This window comes from Phocoena sinus, chromosome 6 (genome assembly GCF_008692025.1).
Source record: "Phocoena sinus isolate mPhoSin1 chromosome 6, mPhoSin1.pri, whole genome shotgun sequence".
NCBI classification, from domain to species: Eukaryota; Metazoa; Chordata; class Mammalia; order Artiodactyla; family Phocoenidae; genus Phocoena; species Phocoena sinus.
This window is the reverse complement of record NC_045768.1, coordinates 64,776,421-64,795,606: the sequence shown is the minus strand read 5'-3', so window position 1 is coordinate 64,795,606 and position 19,186 is coordinate 64,776,421. Positions and strand designations below refer to the sequence as shown.

The 19,186-nt window shown below is 36.8% G+C and overlaps 1 protein-coding gene across 8 annotated transcripts in view; it reads left to right on the top strand.

The window, feature by feature from the left end:
- The window catches only part of FREM1 (FRAS1 related extracellular matrix 1), a 171,341-nt gene that overhangs the window by 99,161 nt on the left and 52,994 nt on the right, over positions 1-19,186 (top strand). For 7 of the 8 annotated variants that reach the window (XR_004350496.1, XM_032635999.1, XM_032635997.1 and 4 more), the window contains 5 exons: positions 2,361-2,557; positions 6,015-6,237; positions 10,802-10,946; positions 15,698-15,839; positions 18,411-18,606. Coding sequence is in view for 7 of the 8 variants with exons in the window: in XM_032635999.1 (XP_032491890.1) it covers positions 2,361-2,557; positions 6,015-6,237; positions 10,802-10,946; positions 15,698-15,839; positions 18,411-18,606 (903 nt within the window). In the remaining variant the exon portion in view is untranslated. Of the gene's footprint in view, positions 1-2,360; positions 2,558-6,014; positions 6,238-10,801; positions 10,947-15,697; positions 15,840-18,410; positions 18,607-19,186 lie in introns of those variants that run through there. The other variant, XM_032636004.1, reaches the window with a different exon arrangement.

Sequence of the window (19,186 nt, the reverse complement as noted above, 5' to 3'; positions counted from 1 at the left end):
TATTGTTAAAATGTCCATACCACCCAAAGCTATCTATAGATTCAGTGCAATCCCTATCAAAATCCCAATGGCATTTTTTACAGAAATAGAACAAACAATCCTAAAATTTGTATGGAACCACAAAAGACCTCAGATAGCCAAAGCCATCTTGAGAAAGAAGAACAAAGCTGGAGGCATCACACCTCCTGATTTCAAGCTATTATTACAAAGCTATCGTAATCAAAGCAGTATGGTATTAGCATAAAAACAAACACATAGATCAATAGAACAGAATAGAGAGCCTAGAAGTAAACCAATGCATATATGGTCAATTAATTTTTAATGAAGGAGCCAAGAATATACAATGGGCAAAGCACAGTCTCTTTGAGAAGTGGTGTTGGGAAAAATGGACAGCCACATGCAAAAGAATAAAACTGGACTACTATCTTATGACACAACAAAAATTAGCTCAAAATGGATTAAAGACTTGAACATAAGACATGAAACCATAAAACTCCTAGAAGACAACATAGGCAGTAAGCACCTTGACATGGGTCTTGATGATGATTTTTTGAATTTGACACCAAAAGCAATGGCAAAAGAGCAAAAATCAACAAGTTGGGAATACATTAAACTAAAATGCTTCTGCACAGAAAGAGAAACAATCAACAAAATGAAAAAGTTACCTGTAGAAAGGGAGAAAATATTTGCAAACCATATATCTGGTAGGAGATTAATATCTAATATATATAAATTACTCATACAACTCAATACAAAAAGCCCAAACAATGTGATTGAAAAATGGGTAGAGGACTTGAGTAAACATTTTTCTGGAGAAGATGTACAAATGGTGGAACAGGTACATGGAAAGGTGTTCATCATCACTAATCATCAGGGAAATGCCAGTTAAAACCACAATGATGTATCATCTCCCACCTGTTAGAATGGCTATTATCAAAATGGTAAGAGATAACAAATGCTGGCGAGGACATGGAGAAAAGGGAACTCTGGTGCACCATTAGTTGGGAATGTAAATTGGTACAATCACTATGGAAGTTCCTCAAAAAATTAAAAATAGAACTTCCGTATGATTCAGCAATTCCACTTCTGGGTGTATATCCAAAGAGAATGAAAACAGGATATCAAAGACATATCTGCACTCCCATATTCATTACAGGATAATTCATAATAGCTAACATATGGAAACAACCTAATGTCCATTGATGGATGAATGGACAAAGAAAATGTGGTGTATACACACACACACACACACACACACACATACATTAGGATATTATTCAGCCATGAAAAAGAAAGAAATGCTGCCATTTGCAACAACATGGATGGACCTCTGAGAGCATTATAGTAAGTGAAATTCATCAGACAGATAAAGACCAATACTGTACGGTCTCACTTATATGTGGAATCTAAAAATATTGAACTCATAGAAACAGAGAGTACAATAGTGGTTGCCAGGTGCCGAGGGTAAGGGTGAGGAGATGCAGGAGATGCCGGTTGAAGGCTACAAACTTTCAGTTATAAAATGAATAAATTCTGGGTATCTAAGGTATAGCAAGATGACTATAATTAACAATACTTATTGTACACTTGAAAGTTGCTTTGAGAGTAGAGCTTTGATGTTCTCATCATAACAACAGCAAAATAGTAATTATATGAGGTGAATGATATGTTAATTAACCTTATTGTGATAAACACTTTGTGGTATAGAATGTTTCAAATCAACACGTCATACACCTTAAACTCACACAATGATATGTGCATTATATCTCAATAAAGTCGGAAGAAAGGAAGATTAATTGCATTAGAGTTTATGCAGTTTCTCCTGTGACTCATACACAACACAGAGCATTTTAATCTTTTGATTTAAGGCAATGTCAGAATACCAAAATAACAGGTCAGTTAATTCCATTCATTCCTACCAGTTGATATGTAGTCAAGTAGGCAGATGATTGATGGACTCTTGTTTTGCCTTTATATGAAAGAGATGGTTCCTTTCTTGTCCAAGCATGACAAGAACTGCTCACACAGGAACACTGGTTTTAATCAAGGGAAGGAAAGTCTCTCTGACATTCATTCCAAGTATATAAAGAATGGTCATGAAATCCCTATAATCCTAGTTAGCAGTTATTGCCCTTCCGTTCTCCATGAAAATTTTAATTGTTCCTTATAATTTATGGATATCTGTTTTTACGTTGATGGTTATAGTGATTATAGCAGCCCCTGAAGCTGATTGTTAGGTCAACTGCTATGACCTCTTATTTCCTCTGCTGAGAAATAGGCTATCGGATTAAGGATTAAGGACCAGTAACTTGGAAAAATACGTTTTTCTTATTTATGTGCTCCATCTTGGTGTGCTCTAGCTTCGTTTCAGTGGAAAGACATGAAGGCTTTACACATTAACTATGTGCAGTCCAGGCATCTGAGGATGGAACCAACAGCCGACCAGTTCATGGTGTATGTCACTGATGGGAAACGACGCTCCTTGGAGATACCATTTTACATTATAATCAACCCCACAAATGATGAAGCTCCTGATTTTATAGTGCGGAATGTTACTGTAAGAAAGATATCAGAATTTTCGATTTCTCTTTTATCATTTTCTAATTTTTATTTTCACCTAACCCATTTACATTAGTCTATGTGCACTTAACACTTGAAGTTGATGAGAAGTAGAGAAGGCAGTAACCTGTTATGTAATGCAATCACTTGAAAAGTATTTTTCTAATAATAGTGATGTTGGTAATGATAATAATAATTGCTAACATATAACAATTGTATGGTTACAATTATAGTTGCATATATAGAGAATGTAGTACTTACTAGGTTGTAGGTATTATTCCAAACCCTTTACATGTATTCATATTGAATCCTCGCAATAGGCTTTTAGAGTGGTGGCATTATTATTGCCATTTAATAACTGCAAAAAATGAGGCTTAAGAGGTTAAGTTAGTGGCCCAAGATCACAGAGCTTGGAAGTAAGTAGCAAGTAGGGGATTTGCACCCAGGTGCTCTGATTCCACAGAGTGCCCTCTTAACCAGTGCTATAATAGCAAGGGCTCTTAATTCATGAATCACAGGCATCTTTTTTTATACAGCTATTTATAAAGATACATGAAATGAAAAAATACAATTTGGACCATTATTTTTATGCAGTTTGAAAATGTCTTTATATTACATAATAATATTTGTTAGTTTTATTTAAAAATTCAGACATATACTTAAAATGGCCCAGCATATCACTGCTGAGACAACAACTGTTGTCTTAAAAAATAATAATAAATATCTATGGTTAAATAAGTTAGAATGTTGAGAAACATACACAGTGAAATATGAAATTCTCCCTCTTCAACAGCCCCTACCCATAGTCACTCCCCATCAGTGGAGGTCTTAGTAATTAATTTCCACGGAAATAATTTGTGCACATGCCAGTGATACGTGTGTGTATATGAATTTTTCTGTATGTTTTTACCTACAAATCAGGGATCATACTATACCCTACTCTACTTTAAAAAAAAAACCTTAATTACGTATATTGTAAATATTTTCATATCAGCATATAATCCTTTTTAAACAGTTCTAATGTTTATACAGTTATTTAAAACAGACATGCACATAGCAAATCCTGATTAAATGAATGAGCACAGGCTTTGGAGTAAGAGGGACTTGGTGTAGCTGTTTACTAGTTGTAGGGTCCTGGGTAAGTTATTTCTCTTTGTTTCTGTTTGCTCATCTGCAAAACGTGTATCAAATCTTCGTTTAGGGTAGCCATGGCAATCATGATGGCCAGGCACATAGAAAACCCTTAATAAATAGGTGTCATTCGTATTAGTCTTGTTATGTTTGTCATCTTTTTTCAGACATTGACCAAAGCACATATTATCTATTTTGAAACCATTATCTTGCCTTATTTTGCACTAAAAATCATCAAACTCTAAATGCAAAAGTCTTTATTTGATTTTAATTTTCTACTGAATCTTAATGGTATATGAAAGCCACCTCAGGATGAGACTTAAGAGCCAGTTCCTGCTTTTCCTCTTCTGTTGGCACATGGATTTCTCCAGAGAGCACTTCAGTAATTATGAGAGAGAGAAAAGAATTACAGATGATTCCTTCTATACCTACCTCTATTGTCTTGTATCTGTCTAGGACTGGGGTTTCTGAAATAATTAGGCCACTGGGAATTTGTCTCTTGCTCTTCTCTGAAAGCAATCGTGCTTTTTTTTTTTCTGTGCATTCCTTAGAGAAGCTGTTGAAGAGTAACAAATATGGAGCCCCATGTGTTATTGGCAGAGCTGGCTTTAAGCTTCAAGTGATTTTTTAAAATAGTCATATTTATTTTGCCTTCTTGTGAAAAAGTGTATTTATTTTGTAGCTAGCTGGGCTTCCATCAAGTTGTGCTGCAACTTGCAAAGAGAAAATTGAGGTTTTAGTTTGTTATTATAATCCATTTCAAAGCTGTCTACTAGTGAGTTTCTGTATTTTATGTCTCTTGATCTAAACCTATTTTTTATAATCTCAATAAACAATTGAATGTGCAAAAAAGAATCCCACATTTTTTCAATAAAATTTCCCAGTCATCTTTGAATGAATTTAGCATTTTGTAAATAAGAAAAGTTGCCATACAGTGATTCCAGGAGCCCCAAGCTTTATAAAGACAGATAATTAGAACATCTTTTTAAGTTGCTTTATGAAAGTTTTTGGAGAAAAAGGCAAATTATCATCAAAGATGATTCCCTAATTCTATCATTGTGTATTAAATTATGATGCCATCTCAGTTTTTAATAAGAAAACCAGCATAATTTTAGCCCAAATATCAGATATTATGATTCTTTTTTATGCACGTTCAAGGAAGAGTGGTTGCAGAAAGGCTCTCTTCAAAGTCCTTAAGAGAGGCTGAAGGGAAAGGCCATTTTCACAAATCTAAACCGTATGTCTTCTTCAAAGCTAAAATGTCCACTCAGCCACGAAGACATTCCTGGGCTCCTCCACTCTTTTGCACTTCTTGTTTATCCATATTTAGTAGCACAGATATTTTCTTCCTTGTGTTATAGTTATTGATGGACAGGCCGTCACATTCTCATCTGACTTTGATGCTTTAGAGTATTCGTATTCCCACAGCATCCAGTGAACTGCAAATGCCCAATAAGCACATGTTAAACTTATACACTCATATTATTTAGATCTTGCTATATTTCACAATAGGAAACAGAAATACTTCTTTGTTCCCTTGCTATGAGAAAAAGAAGATAAAGATGACTAAGCACCGTGTCAGTGGTACTAATGGTACTGATGGTTTTAAATAACTAGATCCTCCATGAAATGAAAAACATTCAGTTCTCTTTATGCTTAAAGGATTATGAAACCTGAAGTGGGGTGCAGGGTCGTTCAGGAAGATTAGAGGTGTGAAGACTGGGAAGAGATGAGGGACCCAGAATTAAAATATATTCTATCGTGCATCCAGAAGCATCCTCTTAACTGTTGTTGACTATAATTGAAATATAGAAGGTTTTACTACAATGACAGAAGTTAAAAACACCTAATACCCGCAGTGTGCATAGCAAATATTTGTGCCATTTCTAAAACAGAAACGTAAGAATTATGAAAGCAACAAGGTCCAGGAGATTAAAATAACAGGTTAGGATCTGAAGGCAGGGTCTATACCTGGTGACTTCCAGAAAGCAAGCATCCTTTTGGTTGCTTTTTCCCCCAACCTTTGAATTATGAAATATATATATGAGATTCTATGTATCTCTCCTTTAGTCCTTCATGTAAATAAAGTGCTTTGACATCTTCAAAAGGAAAATGTGAGAAAGATTAATAGATTTGTTCTTGTCTTCAAAGGTCATGTTGAACCAGCAATTTCTTTTTAGGACTCATTACACACACATCTCATGGAAAATTTGCATGGGTATCTTAAAATTATATAGGATATGTTAAAATTATTTTTTGAGCAGTTTGCCAAAAAAAAGACAGGTTTTATTTAGCATGCAGCTGACTTTCCTGTTTTTGTTTAGGTGTGTGAGGGTCAGATGAGAGAACTGGATTCTTCCTTCATTAATGCTGTTGACCGGGACATTCCCAAGGACCCCTTGCTGTTCAGCGTCACTCAGAAGCCACGTCATGGCCTCCTCATCAACGGGGTGTTTAGCAAAGACTTGCCTCAGCATAAGCAATCACCCAACCCTGGCCAGAAGCATGAACTTGTTTACAACTTTTCTATGGAACTTCTCAAGAATGGTATATCACGCTTCATTTCAATTTGTTGTTGATTTAATAATTTAACCCAGGAAAGATAATAATAAATCACAGAAAGAGGAAGTGAAGAAATGGCATTCACCTACATTCATTATCCCTCAAGGGTTTTCTCTGGGCTCTGGATTAATGCAGGGCATGAAGCCCCAGCTAGAGATAGTGGGTAATTGAAAAAGAAATAATATGTTTTCCTTAACTTTTCGAGCATCAATAAAAATGGTATTTGTGATTTTTGGTAGTTTACCCCAAGCTTTTTTTTTTTTTTGCGGTACGCGGGCCTCTCACTGTTGCGGCCTCTCCTGTTGCAGAGCGCAGGCTCCAGACACGCAGGCTCAGCGGCCGTGGCTCACAGGCCCAGCCGCTCCGCGGCATGTGGGATCTTCCCGGACCGGGGCACGAACCCGTGTCCCCTGCATCAGCAGGCGGACTCTCAACCACTGCGCCACCAGGGAAGCCCTACCCCAAGCTTTTAATGTCATAATAAAAAAAATTTCTTTTTAAAACTATTGAGATCGTGGAACTAAATTGAAGAGATTTGTCTGCCCAAACATCCATATTTGAAACAAATATAGAACAAATATAATAACTCTTTATTCTCTGAGGAGATAATTTGCGCTTTAAGGAAATGACACATTGGAATAGCAGCCTGAATTATTCTTTCATTACTCTTTCTGAAAAATTGATCTTATCCCATTTAACATATATGTATAAATGCTTTTAAATATTTGAGAAAAGTGTGTTGGCTCTAGAATCACTGCCTACTTGCATTCTCCTTCCTGCCCTGCCTTCATGTACTCTGTTTACCCTGCCTGAGGGGTCCTTCCCTCTCCTTCCCCTGGCCACCCAGTACCAGCCTTCAGAACCAGTTCACTATCGACCTCCCTGTGGATCCCACCTGCACACTCCAAACTCTTCCTTCTCTGTGTTTGATTTATCTAGCACTTGTTCCACATTTTTTTCTGTCTTTAAATTTTTCCTTTCCCCAACTAGAGCTCCCTGCCCCAAAGTTTATTTTGCAATAGTTGCACAATATCATATCATGTTTGAATTGAAAAAGCTAATTAACATACTTCTCAGTTTTATCAATTGCAAAGAAAGAAATTCCAGAGCTTAAATGATGGTATTACCAAATGAATAACCCTGTGTAGGAAATAATACAATATATTGTTACAATATTTTTTTCAAATTTAAGGCCAAGGAAAAAGAAATAAATCAAATTTTACTCTCAGGAAAGTCAGTTTTTTGGCACTTCCCTGGTGGCGCACTAGTTAAGAATCTGCCTGCCAATGCAGGGGACATGGGTTCGATCCCTGGTCTGGGAAGATCCCACATGCCACGGAGCAACTGAGTCCATGTGCCACAGCTACTGAGCCTGCATGCCACAGCTACTGAAGCCTGTGCACCTAGAGCCTGTGCTCTGCAACAGAGAAGCCACTGCAATGAGAAGCCCATGCACCACAACGAAGGGTAGCCCCTGCTTGCCGCAACTAGAGAAAGCCTGCATGCAGCAATGAAGACCCAATGCAGCCAAAAATAAATAAAATAAAATAAATAAAATTTTTAAAAGTCAGTTTAAAAAAAATAATATTCATTGTTTATTATTAAGTTAAATAAGTATTGTATGCATATTGTGTGAAGTTTGCACTACACGATCATTTTGAAGAAAAAAATTTTCATCTAAATTAATATTTTGGTGACATTCTCAGAGATTAGATTTTCACCTGTATTTTATTTTTGGTTCATTTATGGTTACATTAAAAAAAAAAAACTTTAGTATATTCTAACCTCTGCCTCCACCAAACATACAGAACTTAAAAACTACCATATTATGTAATCTGTTTTTTTCTTATCAATTATTATAAGCATCTTTTTACCTTTTAAATATTGAGAACATGCTTTGTGATAATTACAGTGTTTCATTATATGGACATACTGCAATGTAATTTTATACAACTATCTCCTATTTTTAAATATGCAGATAACTTCATATTTTGATATTATAAGTTACGTATCAATAAACATATTTTACATATATTTATGTAACATAAATCTTGGTGCCCATCTCTTAATATTTCTTTTGAATAAATTTTTATAATGAGATTGCTTGGTACAGAAAATTCAGCATTTATAATACTTTTTGGGAAAAAGAATGCCATTGCTACCACGTGCCTGGGTATGCCTTTTGTCCTAATCAATAATGGATATTATTTTTAAAAACCTTTGCAAACTTGGTGGTCAATTAATAGTCTCTCATTGTTATCTTGATTTGAAGTTCTTAGATTGAGTGAGATTGAACATATTTTCATGTTTATTGACCAGATATGTATGTTTCATCTTTTGTGAATTTCCCAATAATGTCCATTGCCCATTTTTCCATCAATTCGTATTGATTAATAAGGGATTGGTAAATACTGAGGCTTTGTATTTTTGTCACATTACAATAAGTTTTTCCATGTTTTATTTGCCTTTAATTCATGTTTTTAAATACAGAAGTCAAAATTGTAGGTAGTAAAATTTATTGTTACTTTTCTTTATGTATTTTTCTTTTGTTTTTATATTAGGAAGATCTTCTACATCCAGGAATAAGATATTTATTTGTATTTTCTTCCAAATCTTTTAAAACAGCTTTACTGAAATATAACTCATGGGCCATAATATTCATCAATTTGAAGTGTATAATTCAGTGGGTTTTAGTGTATTCATCATCACAGTCGATTTTAGAACATTTTTGTTACCCCAAAAAAGTAATACCATACACATTAGCAGTCACTCTCATCCCTCCCTCCCCCAAACCCCAGGCAACCACTAAACTATTTTTGCCTCTACAGATTTGTCTGTTCTGAACATTTTACATAAGTGAAACCATATAAATGGAATATGTGATCTTTTGTAACTGGTTTGTTTTATTTAGCATAATGTTTTCAACGTTCACCCATATTGTAGCATGAGTCAGTACTCCATTCCTTTTTATTGCCAAATAATATTCCATTGTATGGACATACCACAATTTATTTATCCATTCATCAGTTGATGGACATTAGGGTCACTTCCACTTTTTTGACTATTATGAATGATGCGTTTATAAACATTCATGTACAAGTTTTTTGTATGGGTATATACTATATTTTCATTTCTCTTGGCTATATATCTAGGAGTGGAATTGCTGGGTCATATGTAACTCTGTTTAACATTATGAGGAACTGCCAAACTGTTTTCCAAAATAGCTGTATCATTTTACATTTCTACCGGCAACGTATAAGAAATCCATTTTCTCCACATCCTCACCAACGTTTGTTATTGTCTGTCTTTTTAATTATAGCCATCCTAGTGTGTGTGTGTGAAGTACTATCTCATTGTGGTTTTGATTTCCATTTCCCTAATAGCTAGTGGTGTTGAGCATCTTTTCATAGGTTTTTTGGCTATTTATATATCTTCTTTGGAAAAATGTCTACACAGATCCTTTGCCCATTTTGTAACTGGGTTGTCTTTTACTATTGAGTTGTTAGAGTTCTTAATACATTCTGGATACTAGATCCTCCCTTATCAGGTATATGATTTGTAAATATTTTCTCCAGTTCTGTGGGTTGTCATGTTGCTCCCTTGATGGTTTCCTTTGGAGTTCAAATTATCTATGTTTTTGTTGTCGTTTTGTTTTGTCACTTGTGCTTTTGGTGTCTTATCTACAAAACCATTGCCTAACCCAAAGTCACAAATGTTTTCTTTGAACAGTTTTTCTAGCTTAGCTCTTGCTGTTTAGGTCTATGACCCATTTTCAGTTAATTTTTGTATATAGTGTGAAGTAGGGATCCAATCTCATTTTTTTGGCCTATGGATATCCAGTTGTCCCAGCACTATTTATTGAAAGACTACTCTTTCCCCATTGAATGGTCTTGGTGCCCTTGATGAAAATCAGTTGATCAGATATGTATGAGCTCATTTCTGAGCTCTCTTCTATTAGATTCATCTGTATCTATTCTGTGCCAGTACTACCCTATCTTGATTACTGTACTTTGCAGTAAGTTTTGAAAATGGAAAATGTGAGTCCTCCAACTTTGTTTTTTTTTTCCCAAGACTGTTTTAGCTGTTCTGGGTCTCTTGCATTTGCATATAAATGTTACATAGGTTTTTAAAAATAGTTTTATAATTAAGTTTTGATTCATCTAGAGTTTATTTTGGTTGTTGGCTTGAGGTAGGGATCTAACTATGAATTTCTCTATGTAATGAACTAATTTTCTGTTTCATTTGAACACTCTGTCACCATTGTTCTCCTGCAGTTTATTAAATTATATATCCTTTCTCACTGATTGTAAATAAGACCCTTATCAAATACTAACTTATTTAAATAGGAACTTTTATTGAACGAGGAGGGGTGCTCTTACTTCATAAAACAGTTTGGTTTATGCATTTATCAATGCAACCTTATTGTATTGATTAATGAGCTAATGCTAATACCAATGCCTTGGAGGTTAAAACAAATTATCTGTGACGTGCTTTGAAGTGGTTCGATCATAAAAAAGATTTACTTTCTCTCTTTTTTCCCTTTTTCCAGGAATGAGGTTGATGTATTTGCATGATGACTCAGAGAGCCTTGCTGATGACTTTACAATCCAGTTGTCAGATGGGAAACATAAGATACTTAAAACCATTTCTGTAGAGGTCACCCCAGTTAATGATGAGAAACCAGTGCTGAGCAAGTAAGCTACCTGAAAAGAGTCCCTTTCAAATTCTGTATAAAATTCTGAGGTCTGGAAGACTAGATGCAAAGGGAATGTGTGTCCTCAAGAGAGAAACAAGTCTTTGACAGCTCCTGCCTGTTACAACTTGCCCCACCTAATCAGGCACCTAGAACCTTTGGTGCAAATATTAGTTAATATAACTTCTCCTTAACAATTCTCAAATTATCCTTTTAAAAATTAATTTTTATTGGAGTATAGTTGCTTTACAATGTTGTGTTTCTGCTGTACAGCAAGGTGAATCAGTTATATGTGTACATACATGCCCCCTTTTTAAGATTTCCTTCCCATTTAGGTCACCACAGAGAATTGGGTAGAGTTCCCTGTGCTATACAGTAGGTTCTCATTAGTTATCTATTTTATATATAGTAGTGTATATATATCAATCCCAATCCCTCAATTCATCCCACTCCCCCTTCCCTCCTTGATATCCATAAGTTTGTTCTCTACATCTGTGTCTCTATTTCTGCTTTGTAAATAAGTTCATCTGTACCATTTTTCTAGATTCCACATATAAGCAACATTATACTTTGTTTTTTTCTCTTTCTGGCTTACTTCACTCTGTATGGCAGTTTCTAGGTCTGTCCACATCTCTGCAAATGGCACTATTTTGTTTCTTTTTATGGCTGAGTAATATTCCATTTTATATATGTACCACATCTTCTTTATCCATTCCTCTGTTAATGGACTTTTAGGTTGCTTCCATGTCCTGGCTGTTGTAAATAGTGCTGCAGTGAACACTGGGATGCATGTATCTTTTAAAATTATGGTTTCTCCACCTTTCAGTTACTTGATTTTCCTCTAAAAGTTTTATTTAGTTGTCAATAATTCAAAATAACCAAACATACAATATAGAATGAACAGTGTACTAAATATTTAAACACATGCATGCACACATATCAGAGTGTAATTAATACATAGATTCAATTAAAGTGTGGTAATATTAACTGCAGACAGTCCTCACTGTGGATTTGGTCAAACTTTGAACTAAGAGTGACTGAGGGAAATATATCATTGACACTTCTGTCATCATCTTGGTGTTTCATTGTCCTCCAGTCCTCTACTGTGTTCCATAGGGATCAATGCCCCCTTGCCATCTGTTGTCAAAATGATCACTTTTTAAAAATTCTGTACTGATATTACTAATTGCAGACTTTCTCGGTGTCTCCCTCTGTAGCTGATCAGAGTTTGGTCATAGGGTACAGAGTCTTCATCAGTTATATTTCTATAGCTCTAGCCATTTCTCTTATTATTGGAAACTGTACAGAACTGTCCAAGGTTAGAACTTTAGGAAGTCCGACTCTTCTCAGGTGCTGGATGGAGAGAACTGTGTGCTTCTTGGTACCTCTTTGACCATTTTAATGGTGTAGCAGTGAGGGGCATTGAGTAGACAGTCCAAGCCTTTATCAGGAAGTGAACAATTTCCTGAAGTGTGTAAACTCCCAAAGTCTCGTCCACTTTGCAGAAAACAGGACCTTAAACAAATCCCTTCCTTATTCTGCCAATTCTCCTGCTGTTCCCTATGGGCCACCAAGGCCCTTGGAAAGCATTATGGGAAATACTGGAGATAGTTCTTTGGAGGATTGCATCTCAGATATCAGTTTCACAAGGAGTATTCAATAGAAATTTCTATTTCCTTATTCTCTAGCTGGAATCTTGGATTGGTAAATCTTGATTTATAAAAATGAAAATATGAAGGATATTGTGGTATTATGAAACCTCCTTTCTGATGACCTCATTTTACCTAAAAAGGAGGGAGAGAGGTGAAAACTGGTGTTTATAAAGTGCTTACTATGTGGCAGTATGTTGGCTCCTTTCACATATAGTTGTTCCTTAAGTCCTCACCAAAACTGTGTGAAGTAGGTGTCGTTATCCTCACTGAGACAACTGAGACCAGAAAGGTAAAATAACTTAACAAGGCACTCATTCAGTCCTATCTGATTTACTATTTCTTGCTATGTTCTTGCTATTAAACTTCCTGGCATAGCTTCATCTACAGAATCACCAAAGCTCCTCTAACTTTGCCTCGAAATTCCTCCTTCTTCTTTCTTTTCTTTTTTCCTTTTCTTCTTTCCCTTCCATATGTGTCCTTGGGCATATCACCTCTCGCCTTCTCCCAGAACTTGCTCCATTATTTTTTCCCTACCGCATCTTCCATCTCTCTCTTTTCATTCCTTCTGCTAATAAGACACAGGGATATAGTTAGTGGTGAAGGGAGCAGATTCTGGAGCCAGACTGCCTTGGTTCAGCCACTTATCAGTGGTGTGACCTTGAAAGTGTTACTTAACCTCTCACTACCTCTTTGTCAACTTCTTTGTAAATGGCGATAATAGCAGTATCCTCTTCATGTGGTTGTTGAAAGGATTAAAGGAATTAAAATATGTAAAGGTACTTCAGAGACTATACCTATTAAGTTCTCAAAAGTGTCAGTTATTAGCGTTTTTCCAAGCAGGTATTCTCATTCTAAAACTACAACGATGACCCAGTCCCTCATTTATTTCAGTGCCAAACTATTTGGAGGAATAGCTCGTGTTTGCTTCCTCTATTCCTGCCCACTCTCCAGCCTCCCTTAAAAGTTACCCTTGGATTTCCCACCATATCTAATGGCTCTTCTCATCTTGCTGGACCTTGCTAGGTCATCTGACACCATTCCTTTGATATTCCTTTTAGATGCTGTGCTTTTGGCTCCTGGGGTTACACCCCCTTAGCCCACCTCTGATTCTAGTTGCAGCTATGACGGAACGTACCCTACACGCTGTCTGTGCCCCATCTAAGTGACTGTAGTGCTCTGCTTTTTTGCCTCTGGGCTTTCTCTGAAGTAGCAGTGGCTCATTCAGCCCATGTCCAGGCACAGGGGAGAATACTTTGAGGGCAACCCTCCACCTCTGAAAGGTAGTGGAGAAGATAAGTATCCCAGCCTCCTATCCTTCTGAAGCATAATTTGAGGCATATTCTACATGGCTCTTCAAAGGATCCCCAGCAGGATTGAGCCCCATAGCAGTAACTACACCCTTCGTTGCCTTTTCCTCCTTTCCTTCCTCACTCCTCCCTCCCTCTCGCTTGTTCCTGAGATCACTTCCCAAATAAATTACCTGCACCAAGATCTTTGTCCCTTTCAGGGTAACTCAGACTATGACATACTTTCTTCTCTCTTGGACCCTCTGAAATTTAATTCTGACCCTTTCTTTCTACCAGACTCCTTATCATCTTCATTGTATTGGCTTCCTGTTTTGATTCATCTGTTTCTATATTAAAAGCACCACTGGGGGGACTTCCCTCGTGGTCCAGCGGTTAAGACTCTGTGCTTCCAAAACAAGGGGCCCAGGTTCAATCCCTGGTCAGGGAGCAACTAGATCCCGCATGCGGCAACTAAAGATCCTGCCTGTGGCAACAAAGATCCCGTGTGCCACCACTAAGACCCGGCACAGCCAAATAAATAAATATTAAAAAAAAAAAAAAGAGAGACCTTTCCACACAGTCATGTGTTTTAAAAAAAAAAAAAGCACTACTGGGAATTCCCTGGCGGTCCAGTGGTGAGGACTCCATGCTCTGACTGCCAGGGGCCCGGGTTCGATCCTTGTTTAGGGAATTAAGATCCCACAAGCCATGTGGCACGACCCAAAAAAAAAAAAAATGCCCACCACTAATCTCCATAAGCCCTAAACCATCATTTTAGCCTTCTAAAATGATAGGATTAATATTCTCTAGTAAAGAGGTGGACAAAAGTCATCTCCTATGGCCAGGGAAGATGTCAGTTATGAGTAGGCAAGAAAAACCTAGTAAAAGAGGTTAGAACTGAGGTGCTTGGGCTATGGCTTGTCAGCAGAGGAGTGGAAGGCTGTTGAGAATGACCAGTTGATGCTACACAAATGTCCTTAATCTAAATCCCAAGGAAACTTCCCAGTTTTTCTCAGAAACAAAGTGTCAAGTTGGACACAGGCCATGTGTGATGACCAAAACCAAGAGCTAGAAACACAGGTGAAAAGAAATCTCTTCTTCTCTTTGGTAGGACCAGAGAAAACAGCCATATTCGCTGTGAAAGCAGCAGCCCTTTACAGGAGACACAAAACCCATAGCAGCAGCATTTATGGTAGAAGCAGCACCTGCTCTCTGTCCCAGCCTTCTCTTCAAGATGCCAGGAGCTGACCGGGCAGCTGTAGCATTTGGAAAAGATGAATTACTGTGAAGAGAACACTAGTTACCCAGAACATCACCAAGGAGGAGAGTAATGTAGAGGGCTACAGATTATCTAAATATCACCAAGTTCATAATGGTCTATCATAAAGGGTACCAGAACACCCGTGAATAAGTCATTTCATTTCTTTAAGTTCCTGTCTGTAAAATTAGAACAATAATACCTAGCCTACTTACTTCATGGTGCTGTTGTTGTATCAGATAAAATTTTGGAAACAAAGTCAGTTTATAAAATAAATTTTAACAGAAAATTATAAAGTTCTATACAAGTAGACAGAAGTATGTAATTACCTCATGCCATACTCATTGTTGCTGACTAATTGTCCTTAGGACTTTCCCATGTAAGGTGAAATGAAAGCATATTTTACAAATCTGACTCATCATTTTCAGTACTTTGGATATTGAATATCATTTCTTAATTTTTTAAGGTTGAATGCTGTAATAGTCATCATGAGTGTCCCCTCCTAAGGTGTTGTCTTCTATTTTTTATATCAACCCAGACATCTTCCTTTTTACAGGAAAGCTGAAATTACAGTGAATATGGGTGAAACTCGTATTATTTCTAGTGCAGTTCTCTCAGCCATAGATGAAGACTCCCCCAGGGAGAAGATTTACTACGTATTTGAAAGTCTTCCCCAAAATGGGCAACTTCAGCTTAAGGTTAGTGGCCTTTTTACTTTTATTTTTCAAAATGAATGTAACAGGTATAAATTTTCTAAATGCACAGATTCCTATAACTGAATTTATTCTGTAATAGCCATATTTTGCTCAGAGGTAGAAAATTTAATTTTCCTAGTTTGGGGAGAACTCACACTATTCTAAATTTACTTCCTCAATTCAGGGTAAATTCAACCAAAATTAAGGTTCATCATTGCTCCTTCCCCATTGGGACTGTACCTAAGTTGGAGCATAGGGAGTTACTGGGGTAAAGCAAGTTCTCTAGTTACTGATAGACTTTATTTTTTAGAGCAGTTGTTATGGGTATCAACAAACTGATTCTAAAGTTTATCTAGAGAGGCAAAATACCCAGAATATCTAACACAATATAGAAGAATGAAATTGAAGGGCTGACACTCCCTGACTTCAAGACTAATATACAACTACAGTAATCCAGACAGTGTTGGTTTGGTACAAGAATAAACAAACAGATCAATGGAACAGAATAGAGAGCCCAGAAATAGAGCCACACAAGTGTAGTCAACTGATTTTTGACAAAGCAGCCGAGGTAATGCAATGGAGAAAAGGTAGTCTTTTCACAAATGGTGCTCACCAGTCTGATTCAGACTTTGTGTGTGTGATGTCCAAGAATCAACCCAATACAAATTATAGATCAGCCACTTGAGAAGGTCACTTGAGTATTCCATCAAAATGTCTGTTTGAATGGTGGATTAAGGCTAGCAACAGTAACCACCAGCCATCTCCAATGTGATTATTTGACTGAATGCTTAACTTTTAATGTAATGTAGGTACAGCCTGAGAAAAGCAGCAAGGATTCATTCTGTGTAGAGCAGCTTGATTGTCTTAGATTGTGGGCACCATAGAGAATCAAAGTGAAGAGCAATCACAGATTTAAATTGAGGTGCAGCTGTGTCCTTATTTCATTTCAAAGAGTAATGAAGCAGAAATGCAGTGACAGCTCACACATTTGGGTGACATGGGAACTGAAGTGTTTTGGTTATGAGAAAATCCAGATGGGTCCATGTTCCCAATATGGCGCCAGCGAGTTCTCTCCCAGCTCTCTAGGGCCTTTCCAAGTCTCTCCAAGACCAGGGACCAGGCCTCCTGGACTTTCTCACGCATCCTGGTTTTCTGGTTGACTTTCCTGCGTTTTCCCCACCTTGAGACTGAATCTTATTTTCCTTCTCTTTTGGGGCTTGCAAATGATTTTGTTAAGTCAGAGCTCACACTTGGGAATGCAAGTGGGGAATTAGATGGAGATGACAGAGAGCAAAAGATATCATCTTCTGTATTTACTTTCTGGGAAGAGATTATAAAGAAAAACATTAAATAGAATTGCAGACTGTTTGGTTTAAAACCTGAAAGAGAATCTGTTTTTAAAAATAAATTTACAAACAGATCTTATGATGCAGACAAAGAATGTGCTTAATTATTATAATATAATTAACTTTCACCCAGTGAGCACTGGGGCAGAACATACCTGTGTGCAAACATCAGATGGGCACAAACATTAAAGAGGAGGGAACTTTATCAAATAGAATGACAAAGGGAAGTGGTAACACAGTGAGGGGAGAGAAGGCATGTGGAATAATGTGACAAAGGAAATTTTTTAAAAATCGTTTAAATTTCTGTTATAGTCTCTTAAACCAGACAGGAAAAGCACAAGATAATATCATATAGTAAACTTTTAAGACGACATTTTGCTTGAATTACTTCAAATGACTTTTATGAGCCCTTCTTAGGGAAAGCTATGCATTTTTAAGAGAAAACAGTAGAATTATTAATGAGACAGATTTATTATTATTGTATTTTCTAATAGTCTCAGTTGTCAGCTCTCCCTCAGCATAACGACCTCTTTTAATTGAAAATGCCACAATTTCTGCACTGAGTTCTGTACAGAATATATGCTTAACTAATGCCAGCTTATTATTAGAAGAGCATGATACATAACACATATATGATATTTGCAGTTGTTTTCGTGCTGACTCAGGGTATAAATGTAGGGAGTGATAGGGACTTTGATCATTTTTGGTCTTTTGGAAGCCTAAAACTGTGGACAGTAAATACACCCATTCTATTTATGTTTTATCTACTTCAGATAAGCCCAGTGACAAACCAGTTTGAAATAATAGGTTTTATTAGTTGTACAATGATAAGAACTAAAAACAAAAAAGGAAACCCCAAATGAGACACATTTAATTTTTAAAGAATCAATTCCAACAGCTCGATTACCCACCTGCTCTCAATAATTGAAATACTTAATCAGCTATGATTGCTTGTGTTAAATACCTTGGAAATAGCACTGCAGTTGAATTGCCACATGACTTTGTCAAAAATCCTTTGGTTAAAGCTCGTTTTTTCCCCAAGGCCTGAAATTGTTTTAATATATTTCTTTAAATGGAAAATATGATGCAGAATGGCAAAAAATTAAATCTAGAGTTTTCCTGAAATATCATTTATATTGGAAGTTTTCAGAGGATATGGAAGATGTCCACTGACACAACGTGGGGGGAAAAAAACCCTGGGCAGCTGACTAATTCTGACACCTTTCAGATAGGGAGGGACTGGGTCCCTCTCCATCCTGGCATGAAATGCACTCAGGAAGAAGTGGATCTGAACTTGCTGAGATACACACACACGGGCTCAGTGGATTCCCAGAACCGAGACAGCTTCACCTTCTACCTCTGGGATGGTGACAATAGGTCCCCTGCATTTAATTGTCACATCACCATCAAGGATATGGGAAAAGGTAAAGCATTTCTATTATTGGAACCAACTTTTACAACCAGAAGTGAGCAGGTGTAAGCCCTTAAAGCTTTTCCCCTCCCTCTCTTCCTCTCTCCCTCCCTCCCTCCTTCCCTCTCTCCCACCCTTTCTCCTTCCCTCCTTTCCTTTCTTCCTTCCATCCTCTATCTTGAAATTCCATCATTTATGATTTGATCCTTTGACTCCTCACTTGCTTTGCCTGTGATCTGTGAGGTTTATGAGGGTAGCCAATTCATTTGTTATTTTCAGTATTTCAAAAAGCCTATTAAAAACCCAGCCTTGCCCACAGGCTGCACAAGCTACTTTAACTGTCAGGGTTTTAAGCTTTAAGTAAAATTTTACCAAATCAATGTGATGACTCTAGTTTTATCTTCAGGGATTGAGTTATTACTTGAAAACAGAGTTTGAAAGGAAAAATATTTTCAATACAACAATAATAAAGGAAATACAAATAAATGTGTCTTAAAATAAAAGAATAATAGGAAGGAATTTTGTCATTGTAAAGGTTGGAGGTTGTTTCTCTGTTCACTTTGGAAGTGCTGACAATACTCTTCAGGGACAAG